This window comes from Bombus vancouverensis, chromosome 3 (genome assembly GCF_051014615.1).
Source record: "Bombus vancouverensis nearcticus chromosome 3, iyBomVanc1_principal, whole genome shotgun sequence".
Classification (NCBI taxonomy): Eukaryota; Metazoa; Arthropoda; class Insecta; order Hymenoptera; family Apidae; genus Bombus; species Bombus vancouverensis.
Window position 1 is genome coordinate 7,295,117 of NC_134913.1, and position 15,581 is coordinate 7,310,697.

A 15,581-nucleotide genomic window follows, 5' to 3' on the forward strand; every position below is an offset into this window, starting at 1 on the left:
AAGGATGAAAGGAAATTCCAGACTCACTATGCTACAGTGTATGCAGGACCCAAAAGCAGCACCCGTTGTGCTCCACTTATTAAAGCTCTTCGAGTATCCCTCTTTGAGATGCTATAAGGAGCACATATGAAGCTGCCGCTTCTTATTTCAGCCTGACCGCATTAATGTTCCGTTTTATTTCGGTGCGTTGAAGAAAATGAGGTAATCAGCTTTTCTCATTTTTCTCGCCATCTCACCAGAAAGAATACTTCGCTAAACTTGTACACTTACCGTTTGCGCACACATCGAGCTTCCTTTGAACAACAACCTGTTGTGTATTTACTCTCACGCGCAGTAAATTTCCTGGAATTTCAGAGATTCTATGTTAAAAATAAGAAATTCGGTTTAAGACGCTATTCCTTAAATTTTTTCAGTTTTTGAACCTAAATATTATTGATTACGCCACTCTCTTATGCTGTAAAGTCTGTAAACGAATTTATAGAGTCGGATTTATTAGTTAGTAGCGTTTATCATTAGAATGAATTACGATAAGCTCTATCTAATAACAATAATAAAAGTTATACGGAAACTTGTGAGACAGGGAGTATATTTCAACGTGATATCGATAAGACAGTTCTGTCGCGCATTCATAGATGTAGTGCAATTTTAAGTCAATGGAAAGTTTACTAGTTAAGTATTACATCGCGCGGCACTCCTAGACACTGATGGATTTCAAGAATAATGAATGGCGGTCCTTAAGCGCAGTGCTTATACTTCAAGACGAAGCTGTGCTATGCTCTATAAATCAAAGGGTGTGTCGTGTGTTTATCCATGGCAAATTAATTCTACATAGTTTGATTAGCGTTCTCTACCTTTATCTGGATACGGATCATAAGTTAAAGATAAGTTGGAGATAAGTTGCATAAGAAGATAATTTTCCGTAAGAAAATTATTATATTTATAGTTTTATACATACTTATATTTGTTGGAATAGATACTTTTTTCTTTATTTTAGATTTGAATTGCTGTATCCTTATTCCTAATTGCAATTGATTAAAAATAAAATTTTCTTTAAACTCGGAATCTATGAACTTTTCATAAAGAGCGTACTCCAGCTAACAAAATATTCCCATGGGAAGACACAAAGATGCCGTTCATGTATACGTATAATCGAGTAATAAAAAGCACGAGAATATTGTGTGTATTCTCTAATGGACGTGTATTTATCGTATCTGTAATTCATCGCCATCGTTTCAAGCTAACGCGACTGATTATATGGTCATGGAAATAGAAACTGTCAACCAAGCACGACCGTCTAAAATGCTACTTGAAAGATAATAGCCCGTTATTTTTTTCCCCATTCTATATCATTTCTTTCAGTAAGACAAACCTCTCGAGCCGGCCTTCAAGAAATTATTATCGAGTATACCATCGATTATTGTGTCAACGATCATTCCAATTTATCAACTCAGAAACCGTCTCTCGTTACTCTTGCGTGGATCTTATTTAACGCGAAGATGGTTTCTTTCATCGCATTACGCTTTCAATCGTATTGTAAAAGGAAGATTTTTAAAATTATAGAATATTCGATTATAAAAAATATTTAAAACAGACAGAAAGTTTAAAGACAGTTGAATTCTAAAAATTTCGGAACACTAATTGTGCATTCTGGTACTAAAATTAATTTTGTTGTAAATTTCAAATGAAAGATTTTCTCATTTCAAATGCTTTCCTGCGTAATTTCTCCAATAAAGAATATTTTTTTTCTCGCAGCTCGTTCAAGATTAAAAATGTTATCCTCTTGACGAGGAACTCCATACGCCAAAAAACACAATAGCACATCGTCGTCGTAAAGTGTTCTTGCGTGTTTGTATGTACAGCTGAAAAGAAACGACTTTACTCGGAAATAATCGTTTCACAGGCTGTTCTAATTATACTCCATTAGCGTGTTAATGCTCGAATCAGTTTTTAATGAAACTTAACCACATTTGCAGCGTTAATGTCGTATGGTGTTATCTTTTCATCGACTCCAAGTGAAAGTTAGCAAATCCTTCTTAACCAAATGAATGGGTGACCAGGAAAATTTTCTCTACACTATACGCTCAAATAGATTGTAAGACTCATCGTGCATAATCTATAGTTTGAAATTCTATAATTTAATTAAAAAGAACGCAATAGTACTCTATAGTAATGAAATAAATGAATACAGGAACTATACTCGAAGTAAATAACTGCATGGATTCCAATGCAGTGCAAAGCAACCGAAAAGGGCTCATAAAGTTATAGCTTATGGTGTATATGTGCATTATGTTCGAGTCCCATGTAACAACGACTGAGTCATCAGGTTTAGACGTGCGTAGTTTACGGTGTACCAAAAGGATGAAGAGAAGAGTAAAGAATGCGAACAGCCGGATGCCGTAGAACCGAGTCACATGGACGTAAACCGACACGTGCACCCTCTTTTCTGACACGGTCCGATGATTTTTAAGATGGGGGCGAATACGGTGGACTTTCTCATCGGCTAACCGACGGATTCACCGCAACGCTCAACCCGTTTCGTTTGATATTTCTCTTTGTTTCGTCGTTAATTGTCTAAATATACGCTTTTTCTGTATTGTCTCGCAAACTTTGTTCCGTTCCTTGAAAGTTCCGTAAATTGGACGAAAACTTTCTTGAGACAAGGAAGAAGGTACTAGTAATAATATTGAAACGTACCTTTTTACAAAATCACTAGGATTTAAGGAATTAAAATCTAGCTTTTTTAACTTAACATTCAGAACTGCTTCAAAGAATTCCCTTCTTTTTACTGCTTCGGTTATGAAGCCTACTAATTCGTCGAGTACCTTAAAAACCATTTCTCGTACAGTTTATAACGAGTTTACGACCCCTTTCACAATTTTTTCGATATCAAATTCGTACAAGGTATGAAATGTTATTTTAATACTCAATCTCATAAGTACTTCCAGAAAAGTCTATGAAAATGTCTAAAAGTATATCTACACGAAATGTTATATCGATTTAATCAATTTGTTCGCGAGTAACAGCGTAATTGAACTATATATTGAAATTCGCTCTTTCGATCTTTTTACAGAGACCCTCCAGGAACCGCGCTTCACCACTCAGCCTTCCAGCAGCGGCAATATTCTTAGCGAAAATCGGACAAAATTTCTGCAGTGTCAAGCGAGAGGTAAATAGGGAACGTAGAGAACGTAGTATTCGACGAGATTCGACCCGGAAGCGATGATTTCAAATGCATTAAGAACCTCTTCTCGTCTCGATTTTACCGCGATATTATATTATTTTAAAGATGAATCGATTAAGTTTTATAGAGTTCACTTAGTAAAACGTACTTTTCTCGTATTCCAAATTTTAATCATCAAATTGAAAATAAAAAATGTCTTGTTCTTACAATTAATAAATGTACAGTTTAATAAATTATTTTAGTCGATAAGTTTTGAGATATGAAACAATCATGCGATTATTCCGATTTATGGTTCATTTTCGAGATTTCTGGAGTTTTTTTTTACTCGAATTTCAGTTCTATGGAAACTGACAAATTTTCCTACGTGTTTTTAATATCCCATTGTTCTCATGAAATATCGAATAACAGCCGGATGAGACGGTGGCCAGATGAAGCCTTACAGTTGCACCGTAGTGCCGTAATATGATAGTATGACCCTGTACTAATAGTATTAGGTCGCTGTATATTACATCTACTTCTTGACCAAACGAAGAATGCCTATAGTAGCCGCGAAAAATATTAACACCTTGAACTGTCATCATTCGTGACATTTAAACGTGAAGTAGATATAATTCGTGAAAACGAAAACTGAAATCGTGTAAATTGTAATAATTTGTTGAAAATACACAAATTTAGGATCATCACTGTAGTATATGTAATGTATCTAGTAAAATTTTGTCTTAATGAAACTTTCACTTTTAATGATTTATATCTTTTTTAAAAGATAGAGCTTCAATTATATAAATTGTCCTCTGACAAATTCAGGTAAATAAAGTACTATTCTCTGATACATTATTACGTTTACATTCTGTTCGCAGGAAATCCTCAGCCAAAATATAAGTGGTTCAAAGATGAGGTACCCCTCAGCAACGAGCTTACTTCGGAGCCTTATTTTCGAATACAAAGTACACGTAGAGAAGACGCAGGAGTTTATCACTGTGTCGCCACGAACGACGTAGGATCTATATTTAGTGAAAGAATTACATTTGCGGTAGCCTGTACGTATATAATTAAACACGACAGTTTCACATTTTTCTAATTATCCTAATTAATCCTAATCAAGAATCGAACACGTTTCAGTTGCTTTCACTTTCATTTATTTCGATCTACCATAACAAAACTAAAAACAGGAAACGAATTACATGAAAAGCGTGCTATTTCAAAGTCGAGCTATATACTACAGCCAATTGTAAATTAAACACAGCGAGTTTTATTGCGCACAGCAACATTCGATCCATCTGCGTTCTCCTCTTTATCACGCTCTAGGACACGATGCTCTGATTATCACGAGCAACGTACATATTTTGTCGCAGTTAATGCATCCAGCGCGATGAAAGTAACACCGTAATATTATCCTGTCCAGATATGGGGGTGTTCGAGGATCTCACAGAGAGGATGGTGAGCGTGAAATCGGGCAGCGCGGCTGTTTTAACGCTGCCACCGATAGAAAGCCATCCTGCACCTGACGTTACATGGTTCACGTCCGACGGCTCGTTGTTATACGGCATAAAATATGCGTCTGTTCATCACACGTTGCTTATCCTGAACGCTTCTGAGAGCGATCAAGGCCTGTACAGGTTCGTATTAAAGTAACTGGTCCAGGGAGTTACCTTGTGTAGTTATCAGAGAATGGATGAAGTACCTGTGAAACTTTATTGGACGATAGCTATATAAGCTGTGGATCTAAAAGTTTATATATTCTTTTATATATCTACAGTGAAATTTTTCAACTTAAGGGAATTTTCGTATAAAGGAATAGAGGAACTTATTTTTCGTTACATGTAATTTTCTTATAACTAGAGAAACTAAAGGAAATGTTCCCTTTCGCATTTTTATATGTTAAACAGGGCCAGAGCCATTAACACGCAATTGGGAAAAGAGGAGAACAGTCCGTTTTTCAAGTTGCAAGTTACGGGAGATGCCAACGCTGAGGTGGCACCTAGTATCATAGTGAAACCGCAGGACACTCAGATCATCAAGGACCAGGACGTTACCTACATACATTGCATAGCCAATGCTAGGTAATTCGTGAATTTTACAGAAGAAAGGATACAAATTAGTCATATAATAAAATAATAATGCTCTTGCGACCTCCATTCTACAAAATCTGAATATTTGCAATAATACAAAATAAACCTTTGAAAAAGTAAGACTTTATACATTTTTCCCTTCCTTAAAGAGAATGGGTTACACTTTGAAAGTTTGATAAACTGGCTCGTAATCACTCTACATGAAACTGTTCTGTGAGAGAAATGTTTCAAATGGGTAATTTTAGATCTCTTCATGAGTTACGAACTTTATGGACGAAAGACGGGATCCCCATCGAGAACTCGAGGATATCATATAGTTTTAACGACTCGTGGAATAGAACTTTGGCGTTAATATCGGCAAACATAACTTACACCGGCGTATACTCGTGCCATGTGGACTTAAGAAGCGGTGGATATCCAACAGTGAACGCGAGCGCGAATGTTGTCGTATATGGTAAGACGGATTCAACAATTGGAGATTCGTAACCTTTAAATTTCCCATATATGCGTTATTCTTATGTTATAATATTTTAGAAAAACCAACTTTTATAACGGAATTGAAACGAGAAACTCTTAGTGATTATGGATCAACTGTAACGTTACCATGCGATGCTGTCGGTGTACCTCCTCCTAAAATCACTTGGTTTCGAAATGCAGAGCCTGTTGATCATCTTCTTGGATTTAGGTATGATTTTTAGAAAAACTGCTAAATTTTCAATCAGTAAAAAAATTCATTAATTGCTACCTAAAGTATGTATTTTAACTAAAATCATCTATCAAATTCAAAATTCTCTTATCTTCCTATTTCTATATTCTTCTGCACTTTTATGTATAGGTACGCACTGGAAGAAGATGGCTCCTTAACAATTAAAAAATTAACCATGGATGACTCAGGAATGTTCCAATGTCTTGCATCCAACGACGCTGGCGAAGCATCCAGTTACACCTGGTTAAAAGCAAAAAGTTAGTACATTACACGTTGGAGTTACATGAAATCATTAAATATATTATTATTAATTTTTTGTTTTATTTTATTAGTCAAACGATGTTTCTTTATATTTATAATAAATGACGTATTTTTTATGGGGCAGAAGGATTAGAAAGCAGACTGAAAAACAGAGTTGTTCGCTGGGCAGCTGGCTACAATGTAGTCAGAGTTCGCCAATCTGATCGCCGTTTTAAGTTCTCTCAATATCCAGACAGTAAGATTCTAACGACAAGTCGCCACGAAATATCCACCTCCTTTTTGAAATTACCCCGGGCACATGCTTGAAGAATGCATATCACACCACAATGTTTGCTTTTACCAGCTGTATCCGTGTTTTTTTTTTGGTAGTTATAGTGAATACATCTGCAAAGCACGATAGTTTTTTTGTGTGTAAAACACATTGGCTCTTTGAAAAATTATAGAAAATGCTCAACATGTTCAAAGAACGCAATAATAAATATGATGTGATGTTATTACACAACATACAATATACAGTGTTATTAACACTATTACAAACAAAAAGCATTTTTCAATTATATTTATATTTGGAACAAAATTAATATACTTTTATCAGTATCAGAAAACGTAGACGAATTGTTTTAAGCATTTGCACGTATCTTCGTCACAGTAAACGGACAAAATATATCGTGAATAGCACGTTTCTAGATTAGGAAGATAATCGTAGGGAAAAAATTTTGAATATTAGCTATTTCTGTAGTTGTGCCATAGAGTATACGTAATTTAATTTTTAGTGAAAATAAAGTTTCGGTAATAGAGAATTATTATTAATTGAAGTCAGGTATTGGTAAATTCAGCGTTTTCCATTATATATACGAATGAACGCTATTAAATTCTTTCCAATGCTTTTTTGATTCATTTTTTACTATTATTCATAAAATGTCAATAGATGGTATACTGGAAAACACTGAAATGGGGAAAATTTACTTTTGTGATCGATTGTTCCTGCCTTTATTTTGCGTGCATGTAATCAATTCTTCCTGGTCACAAGCAAAACATTAATAGATTCAAATTATTGTTTTCAGCATCTGGACCAATCATGGAGAATGGTCCACAAAACCAAACTATATTAGATGGAAAGGATGCAACTTTAACATGTAATGCTGTAGCAGCTCCGATACCTAACACTACATGGATTTATAATGGTAAATTATTAATCACTAATTCATACGGGCAACTAATACCATAACACTGATATACACATTGATTCACTAATAGATACAATTCCTGTGGAAATCGCCGGAAGAGTACAAGTCTTAGATAACGGAGATCTTTTAATAGCTGCGGTAAAACCAAACGACGCCGGAAAATACACGTGTATTCGAGCTAATGAAGCTGGTTCTGTAAATGGTTCAGCGTATCTTACTGTTTTAGGTAAAATATGATTAAATAATTTTAGAATACTAAGAAATCACCCGTTTCTGACCAGAATTTAATTCATTTCAGTTCGAACACAAATTATTCAGCCACCTGTGGATACCTCTGTACTTCTCGGATACACCGCGGAATTACAATGCAAGGTCTCCAACGATCCAAGTGTTTTGTACGATATAGCATGGTTTCATAATTCACAGTACGTGCATTTCTACATTAATGATATTAATGATAATAAAAATGGTTACAGCATATTTGTTGCTTTTGCAGAGTAATAAATACACAAGCCAGTCAAAGAGTAAAAATGCGAAATGATGGTACATTGGAAATAGCAGCCGTTCGTGCGTCTGACGTGGGTGAATATATGTGTTCTGTGGTTTCTCCAGGAGGAAATGAGACTCGATCTGCTCGTCTTAGTGTAATCGAATTACCGTTCGCACCAATAAACGTAATGGCTAGTCGAGTCGAGCGAATTTCACCTCGCACCATAAACGTTAGTTGGGTTCCTGGCTTTGATGGAAACAGTCCAACAAAAAAGTTTATCGTTCAAAGGCGGGAGGTTTCTGACCTTGGTAGTTAAACATAAATTGATCTTTAATAAAAAATTTAATCTGTCTATACATGTCTACTTATATACGTATATATTTCCGATTTACTCTATATAGGACCAATACCTGATTCTGCGTTAAATTGGATCACGGAGTGTAATAATGTTTCGGCACAAAATCGTTGGGTACTATTGAACAATCTAAAAGCTGCTGCTGCATATCAGTTTCGAGTGACTGCAGAAAATAGTGTTGGCGAAGGACCTCCTTCGGATCCCAGTAATGTAGTAGTTCTTCCTCAAGAGCGTAAGTAATAGTTACAAGCCTGCAAATCTTAATAATTTCCCGAACTTTCATTAATATTTGTGAATTTTACTGTAGCTCCGAGTGGACCACCGGTAGGATTCGTTGGTTCCGCTCGATCATCCTCAGAAATAATCACGCAGTGGCAGCTTCCATTAGAAGAATATCGAAACGGTCATATTTTAGGATACGTATTAAGATATAGACTATACGGCTACAACGACAATCCATGGACAATACAGAATATTACTAACGAAGCACAAAGAAATTATCTTATTACCGACCTAATTACTTGGAAGGATTATATCGTACAGATAGCAGCGTATAATGATAAAGGGGTTGGAGTATTTACGGAAGGTTTGAAGATTAAAACCAAGGAAGGAGTACCTGAAGCACCACCCACAAACGTAAAGGTAACAGCTATTAATTCAACATCGATAAAAGTGTGGTGGAAACCTCCCAATCCGCAAAAGATTAATGGAATAAATCAAGGTTATAAATTACAAGCCTGGATCGGGCATAATTTTACAGAAGCGAGCGAATACAAGTCGATGACCGTACCACCTAGCTTATTCGATCCTCTTGCAGAGCAAAGTGCAATTATGACAGGTTTAAAGAAATACACCTTATACAATATAACTGTATTATGCTTCACTGATCCAGGTGATGGTGAAAAAAGTTCTCCCGTTCAAATTCGTACACGCGAAGATGTACCTGAAGAAGTAGAAAATCTACAATTTGAGAACATAAGTGATCGTTCACTCACCGTTAAATGGAACGCTCCACAGGAAGTTAATGGAGTTCTCATCCAATACCAATTAAAATATATGATCAAAGATGTACCAGATTCTCTACGAGTAGAAAACTTCACGTCAGACACTCTTTCAGCCAAAATCGAACATTTACAAGCAATGACTCATTATAAATTTGAAGTTGTTGCTTGGACTTCAATAGGTCCTGGAAAACCAGCAGTAGCTGTTATTCAATCAGGCGTTGAGCCTGTTCTTCCTGAACCACCAACTAAATTAGCACTGTCTAATATAGATGCATTCTCTGTTGTTCTTCAATTTACTCCAGGCTTTGACGGCAATTCGTCCATAATAAAGTGGACAGTACAAGCACAAACCACTCGAAACACAACATGGTACAATATTTACGAAGTTTCAGATCCTGATGCTAGTACAATCACTGTAGGTGGTCTAATTCCATTTATGCAGTATAAATTACGATTAATAGCTAACAACGTTGTCGGTGCTTCCCAACCTTCCGAACCAACAAAAGAATTTCAAACAATTCAAGCACCACCGTCACATCCTCCTAGGAATGTTACGGTTCGTGCAATGAGCGCCACGGAATTGCGTGTTAGATGGATTCCATTACAACAGATTGAATGGTACGGAAATCCAAGGGGATATAATGTTACTTATACTGAAGTTCGAACGAACAAGTCAAAGAGCATAACTATAGAAGACCATACTGCGAATTCGTATATTTTAGAGAACATGGAAGAATATGCTCTCTATAAAATTGTAATGCAAGCGCTTAATGACGTTGGATCATCGACAATAAGCCCGAAAGCTGTTGAAAGAACTCGCGAATCAGTTCCTTCGATGGGTCCTATTAATGTAGAAGCCAATGCAACGTCTTCCACGACTATATTAGTTAGATGGGGTGATGTTCCCATAGAACATCAGAATGGACAAATAGAAGGATTTAAAGTTTACTACGGTGCAAATGCTAGATCAGCATTCCAGTATAAAAACATTCCTAGTAATACAACATTTACAACAACTTTAACAGAACTTCGAAAATTTGTCCAGTATCACATACAAGTTCTAGCTTATACGCGTCTTGGCGATGGCACTTTAAGCACTCCGCCAGTTAGAGTACAAACATTTGAAGATGCTCCTGGACCTCCATCGAATGTATCGTTCCCTGATGTAAGCTTTACCACTGCTCGGATTATTTGGGATACTCCAGAAGATCCGAACGGAGAGATTCTCGCCTATAAAGTTATGTTTCATCTAAATAATAGTCAGGATCATCAATTTTCGAAGGAGTTTCCTGCATCAGATAGAACTTTTAGAGCAACTGGACTAGAGCCAGAGAAGTATTACATGTTCTCGGTAACAGCACAAACGAGATTAGGATGGGGAAAAACAGCATACGCTCTCGTTTTTACTACAAATAATAGAGAACGTCCGCAATCGCCGTCGATGCCACAAATTAGCAGATCGCAAATACAAAGTAGACAGATAACATTTAATTGGACACCTGGCCGTGATGGGTTTGCACCATTAAGGTAAATTTTTCACTACATCTAATGTATAATTTTTTATATTATGTAAAAATAATATGTATAATGCTTTTTTATAGATATTATACGGTACAACAATCAGAAAATTCAGGACCATTTCAAACGATTCCTGAAAGAGTAGAACCAACATTAACATCTTATACAGCAAATGATTTAAAACCATTTACATTCTATCAATTCCGAATACAAGCAACTAACGATATAGGTCCTTCAACTTGGAGTACAGAATCTGTTCAAGTTCAAACTCTACCAGCAGGTACATAAAATTCACTTTTCATTTGTCCTAAATTTATTTCGTTAAGATACATAATTTTTATCATAATATGAATTTATAGCACCTTCTCGGGGAGTTACCGGATTGAAAGTAGTTCCAATAACGACATCTAGTATAGAAGTTCATTGGAACGCAATAGATGAAGTATATTGGAGCGGCGATCATGAAACAGGTGGTTATCGCGTCGTTTATCAACCAGTTTCTGATTTCCCCACAGCCCTTCAAGATACTCCTAAAGAAGAAGTTTTAGGAATAAAAGTAATGATTATAATTATAATTATAGAACACTGTAATAGATTGTAAATGATAAGTTGTATTAATCTTTTCTTAACTTTTGCAGGCTACGAAGATTGTTTTAAGCGACTTGACAGAAGATAAGTATTACGAAGTAATAGTGTTACCTTTCAATTCTGAAGGCGAAGGTCCATCAAGCCCTCCAGTGACTGTATATGTAGGAGAAGCAGTTCCTACAGGAGAACCACAACATCTAAAAGCAGAACCAATTTCTTCTACAGAAGTACATCTGCGTTGGAAACCACCCCAAGCCAATATGCAAAATGGAGATTTATTAGGATATAAAGTAAAATTATCATTTGCATATAGAATTTATTTTTTAATCTAATTGTTTAAGCAATATTTATTATTTATATTTCTTATTTTAGATTTTCTATTTAGTTACTGATTCTCCTCAAGATTTGGAAAACAAACAGGAAGAAGAAATAGAAGTTGTACCAGCATCATACTTAACACATAGCTTAGTGTTTTTAGATAAATATACAGAATATCGCATTCAAGTATTGGCTTTCAACCCTGCCGGTGATGGTCCTCGAACCCCATCTATCACTGTCAGAACTAAACAGGTACATAAGTTCAACAATAATTAAACTGATATCGTAATTGCTTCTCTTCTCTTTTTCCTTTTTAAATATATTCAATTGATTTATAGGATATACCTGGACCACCACACAATTTACAATTCTCAGAAATTACAATGACTAGTCTCCGCGTCTCTTGGGAAGCACCAAAACTACGAAATGGTGAAATAGTCGGCTACATTGTTACATATGAAACTGCAGAACAAAATGATCGTATGTTTTTTAGTATAAAAGTTATTCCAAATATTTAATATACGAACAAACAATTGCTTAGATACGTAACATTTTATATTATTATAGGTTTTAGTAAGCAAGTTAAACAAAAGGTAACGGAAACAAGTCTACTAATTCAACCTTTAGAAGAAGAAGAAACGTATACTTTTATGGTTAGAGCGCAAACCATTGATTTTGGTCCGCCTATATCTGGAAATGTTACAACAGGTCCACAAGAAGGTTCACCAATGGCACCTAGCAATCTTGCTGTTACAAAAACAGTGTCTAGTGTTGAATTACAGTGGACTAATGGTGCTTCTGGAAAAGGACCCATTCTAGGATACTACATCGAAACGCGCCGGAAAGGTAAATAACATGAACTATTTTAACATTTATAAAATCTCTCAAATATTAAAACGGAAATTGCAGAATTGATAAAAAAAATGAAAAATATTTCTAAAGGTATATATTTATACATGTGAAAGATAAAACTGAATAGTAGAGTTACTTTGATTATTTTATTTTCACATATTTAAACATAAATTATCTATTTATAAAATTTCAGATTATATTATTTGTATTACTAATATTGCCTTTTTTATAATCATATAGCAATGGAAGAGTGGCAGCATTGTAAGTGTCAATGCACGTAAATATATTGAACGTCGAGTATTATATTAGATGATCTCAACAATTAAATATGATTTTTATTAGCGTTAAAATATAGCTTCCTGTTTGTTATTAATCAGTGATTTGTTTAGTGATATTTGTACTGTTGATTGCATGATAATGTCACAGCATGACATTTTCCATGAGTTCAGTTAGAAATTTATCAAACATCTTAACTTCAAATGCTGCTATAATTTACAGTAACAAATGAATAGCTAAAGTTTGACATGTTAGATAATGGTGTATTCCTATAGTTTTAATTTTTCAGTTTTTACATCTAATACTTCATTAATTCCCTTAAAACATGTAATGTATAACACACAACATAACTATATAAGTTTTCAGTCATCATTACTTTCTTAAAAGCTATGAAAGCAACCAGATATATCATTCTTTCCTGTAGCACATAATTTTATGAAAACCTGCAGAAGTTCAATTGCATTTATGATCTCATTATCAAAGCCAAATAAATTTTATTATTATATTTGTAATTATAGATGACAGTCGTTGGCAGACAATCGTACGTAGTAGTAATGGACCATTGACAGAATATTCTGTATCTTATCAAAATTTACTTCCATCTACATCGTATTTATTCAGAGTAATATCATATAATCGTTATGGAATTAGTTATCCAGCATATTCCACAGAAACGGTAAATAGGATTGCTGTATATAAATTTTCATAAATATTTCTAAGCATTAAATACTAATGATAATTTCCTGTTTTTTTTAGATTTTAACTCCATCAAAGCTATACCTTGAATATGCATACCTACAACATAAACCATTTTACAGACAAACTTGGTTTATGGTTACTTTAGCTGCTGCATCAATTATAATTATTATAATGGTCATAGCAGTGCTATGCGTGAAAAGTAAAAGCTATAAATACAAACGTAAGTTGTAATAAATACATTCTAACACAAAGTATATGAGTTTATAATAATCAAGTAATTGTTCTAGAAGAAGCACAAAAGACACTTGAAGAGTCTATGGCAATGGATACTGATGATAGACAAGAGTCTGATTTAGAGCTTTATAGATCAAGACAAGGAGGTGGTGGTGCTATGAATATGGCTAATGCTTGTGGTACATTAGGTAAAAGAAACACTTTAGCAAGAAAATCTATGCATCCTCCTCCTCCTACAATGTTGGGAAAGTCACCTCCTAGACCATCACCAGCCTCTGTTGCTTATCATAGCGACGAAGAAAGTCTGAAAGGATATGATGAAAACCCTGACGATAGCAGCGTTACGGAAAAACCTTCCGAAATTAGTTCAACAGATTCACAGGTAACATTCCTTAAATATATGTATAAAACATATGCATTATACATGACGTATTTTATGTTATAGGGATCTGAAAGCGAGAATGAAAGTGTACAATCGGATCCACATTCCTTCGTAAATCATTACGCTAATGTTAATGATTCCTTAAGACAGTCCTGGAAACGTCAGAAACCAGTTAGAAATTATTCATCGTACACTGATTCTGAACCTGAAGGTAGTGCCGTTGTCAGTTTAAATGGGGGACAAATTATTATGAACAATATGGCAAGGTCGAGAGCACCATTGCCTGGTTTTTCGTCTTTCGTATAATATGTTCATAATAAAAAACGAAAGTTTTCGTTAAGTAGATAGGGTGCCGAATTATAGACTAGCAAAATTTATAATCGTTATACGATTAAAGTAAAATAAATTTATGCTGAGCACGAATTAATTTTGAAGCATATAAATAATTTGGAGAAAAAAGAAAATTGTTAAATATGTGTAAAAAGAGATATTGTTAAAATTTTGATCATTTTCATGAAGCAGAATAGTTAGAATTTTAATAGCTCAGAACTGAAATTGAAATACACAGAGTTAAAGACTTATGTTGAAACACAAATTTATGAGTGTTTCACGCACGCTGATACTTCGTATAGTAATTTTAAAATGCTTTGGCACCACCATATTGTGATATATTGAAATACATATTATTTATAATTTTAGGTAAAGTCAAAATGTGTATAATGAATATTTTTACTTTCATTAAGTGAAGTTGGAACAAAATATTGCATGGATCTCGAATAACGTAATGCTTGCGCATTTTTTTAAGTGTAAGAAAAATAAGTTTGAAACAATCTGTTAATATAACGTATTAAAAATGAAATAGAATATCATTAATAATAATTAAAAACAATATCGTATCGAAAACTGCCGGAGATAACCGCATATATAATTAATAAACTCAAAAAGAAAATAATATTTTAATACTACATTAATATGATAAAAGCAATTAAATTATAATCCATTTAAACATACAAACATACTAATCACAGTATCACTTATAAATCTTTTCGACTCATATGAATACTTTTTTTAATGTTTCTAATTGACATTTGTGCAACAAAATAAAAGTTGTTTAATATAAGACATCGATCTAAATATATAAATATATGAACACAATCAGGCCTATCATATCAATTTCAATTAATCTTCATAGACTAAAGATGAGTCTGATAAAGTTATTGTACCGAATAAATAGAGAACATTGCGTGAAATGCGACTGCGTGAATTTCTATCTTTAAGGGTCTTTGTTTTTAATATTATTATGTATAATGTACATAAGATTTATATAAATTACAAAATAGCAAATACCGATACAACACTTGTACATTTAGTGCACAGCTTAGGCAACATTAGATAAAAGTGTATGCTAAGTAATCTTTCAACAACATATATTTATCTTCTTCATATAGATATTCTATCGTC

The 15,581-nt window shown here is 34.3% G+C and overlaps 1 protein-coding gene and 2 long non-coding RNA genes across 6 annotated transcripts in view; 2 read left to right on the forward strand and 1 right to left on the reverse strand.

Annotated features, from left to right (window-relative positions):
• Positions 1 to 15,533, forward strand: part of sdk (sidekick cell adhesion molecule) — a 42,411-nt gene extending 26,878 nt beyond the window's left edge. The window contains exons 2-26 of one of the 4 annotated variants that reach the window (XM_033349180.2): positions 3,071 to 3,166; positions 4,039 to 4,218; positions 4,584 to 4,797; positions 5,068 to 5,241; positions 5,496 to 5,704; positions 5,785 to 5,935; positions 6,086 to 6,213; positions 6,342 to 6,452; positions 7,282 to 7,401; positions 7,475 to 7,630; positions 7,703 to 7,829; positions 7,901 to 8,202; positions 8,296 to 8,481; positions 8,557 to 10,780; positions 10,855 to 11,051; positions 11,131 to 11,327; positions 11,410 to 11,649; positions 11,732 to 11,929; positions 12,016 to 12,157; positions 12,245 to 12,523; positions 12,770 to 12,790; positions 13,324 to 13,481; positions 13,562 to 13,724; positions 13,792 to 14,120; positions 14,184 to 15,533. In XM_033349180.2, coding sequence (XP_033205071.1) covers positions 3,071 to 3,166; positions 4,039 to 4,218; positions 4,584 to 4,797; positions 5,068 to 5,241; positions 5,496 to 5,704; positions 5,785 to 5,935; positions 6,086 to 6,213; positions 6,342 to 6,452; positions 7,282 to 7,401; positions 7,475 to 7,630; positions 7,703 to 7,829; positions 7,901 to 8,202; positions 8,296 to 8,481; positions 8,557 to 10,780; positions 10,855 to 11,051; positions 11,131 to 11,327; positions 11,410 to 11,649; positions 11,732 to 11,929; positions 12,016 to 12,157; positions 12,245 to 12,523; positions 12,770 to 12,790; positions 13,324 to 13,481; positions 13,562 to 13,724; positions 13,792 to 14,120; positions 14,184 to 14,426 — 6,545 coding nt within the window. In that variant the 3' untranslated portion in view covers positions 14,427 to 15,533. The remainder of the gene's footprint in view (positions 1 to 3,070; positions 3,167 to 4,038; positions 4,219 to 4,583; positions 4,798 to 5,067; positions 5,242 to 5,495; positions 5,705 to 5,784; positions 5,936 to 6,085; positions 6,214 to 6,341; positions 6,453 to 7,281; positions 7,402 to 7,474; positions 7,631 to 7,702; positions 7,830 to 7,900; positions 8,203 to 8,295; positions 8,482 to 8,556; positions 10,781 to 10,854; positions 11,052 to 11,130; positions 11,328 to 11,409; positions 11,650 to 11,731; positions 11,930 to 12,015; positions 12,158 to 12,244; positions 12,524 to 12,769; positions 12,791 to 13,323; positions 13,482 to 13,561; positions 13,725 to 13,791; positions 14,121 to 14,183) is intronic. The other 3 variants (XM_033349183.2, XM_033349184.2, XM_033349185.2) reach the window with 3 other exon arrangements.
• Positions 796 to 1,201, forward strand: LOC143305179 (uncharacterized). Its single transcript, XR_013061924.1, has 2 exons — positions 796 to 919; positions 995 to 1,201. It is a non-coding gene; the product is annotated as an uncharacterized LOC143305179 (long non-coding RNA).
• LOC143305178 (uncharacterized) lies at positions 11,190 to 12,356 on the reverse strand. The gene is made up of 3 exons (XR_013061923.1): positions 12,228 to 12,356; positions 11,471 to 12,139; positions 11,190 to 11,301 (listed from the first exon to the last, which is right to left on the reverse strand). It is a non-coding gene; the product is annotated as an uncharacterized LOC143305178 (long non-coding RNA).
• Positions 15,534 to 15,581: the final 48 nt, after the last annotated feature.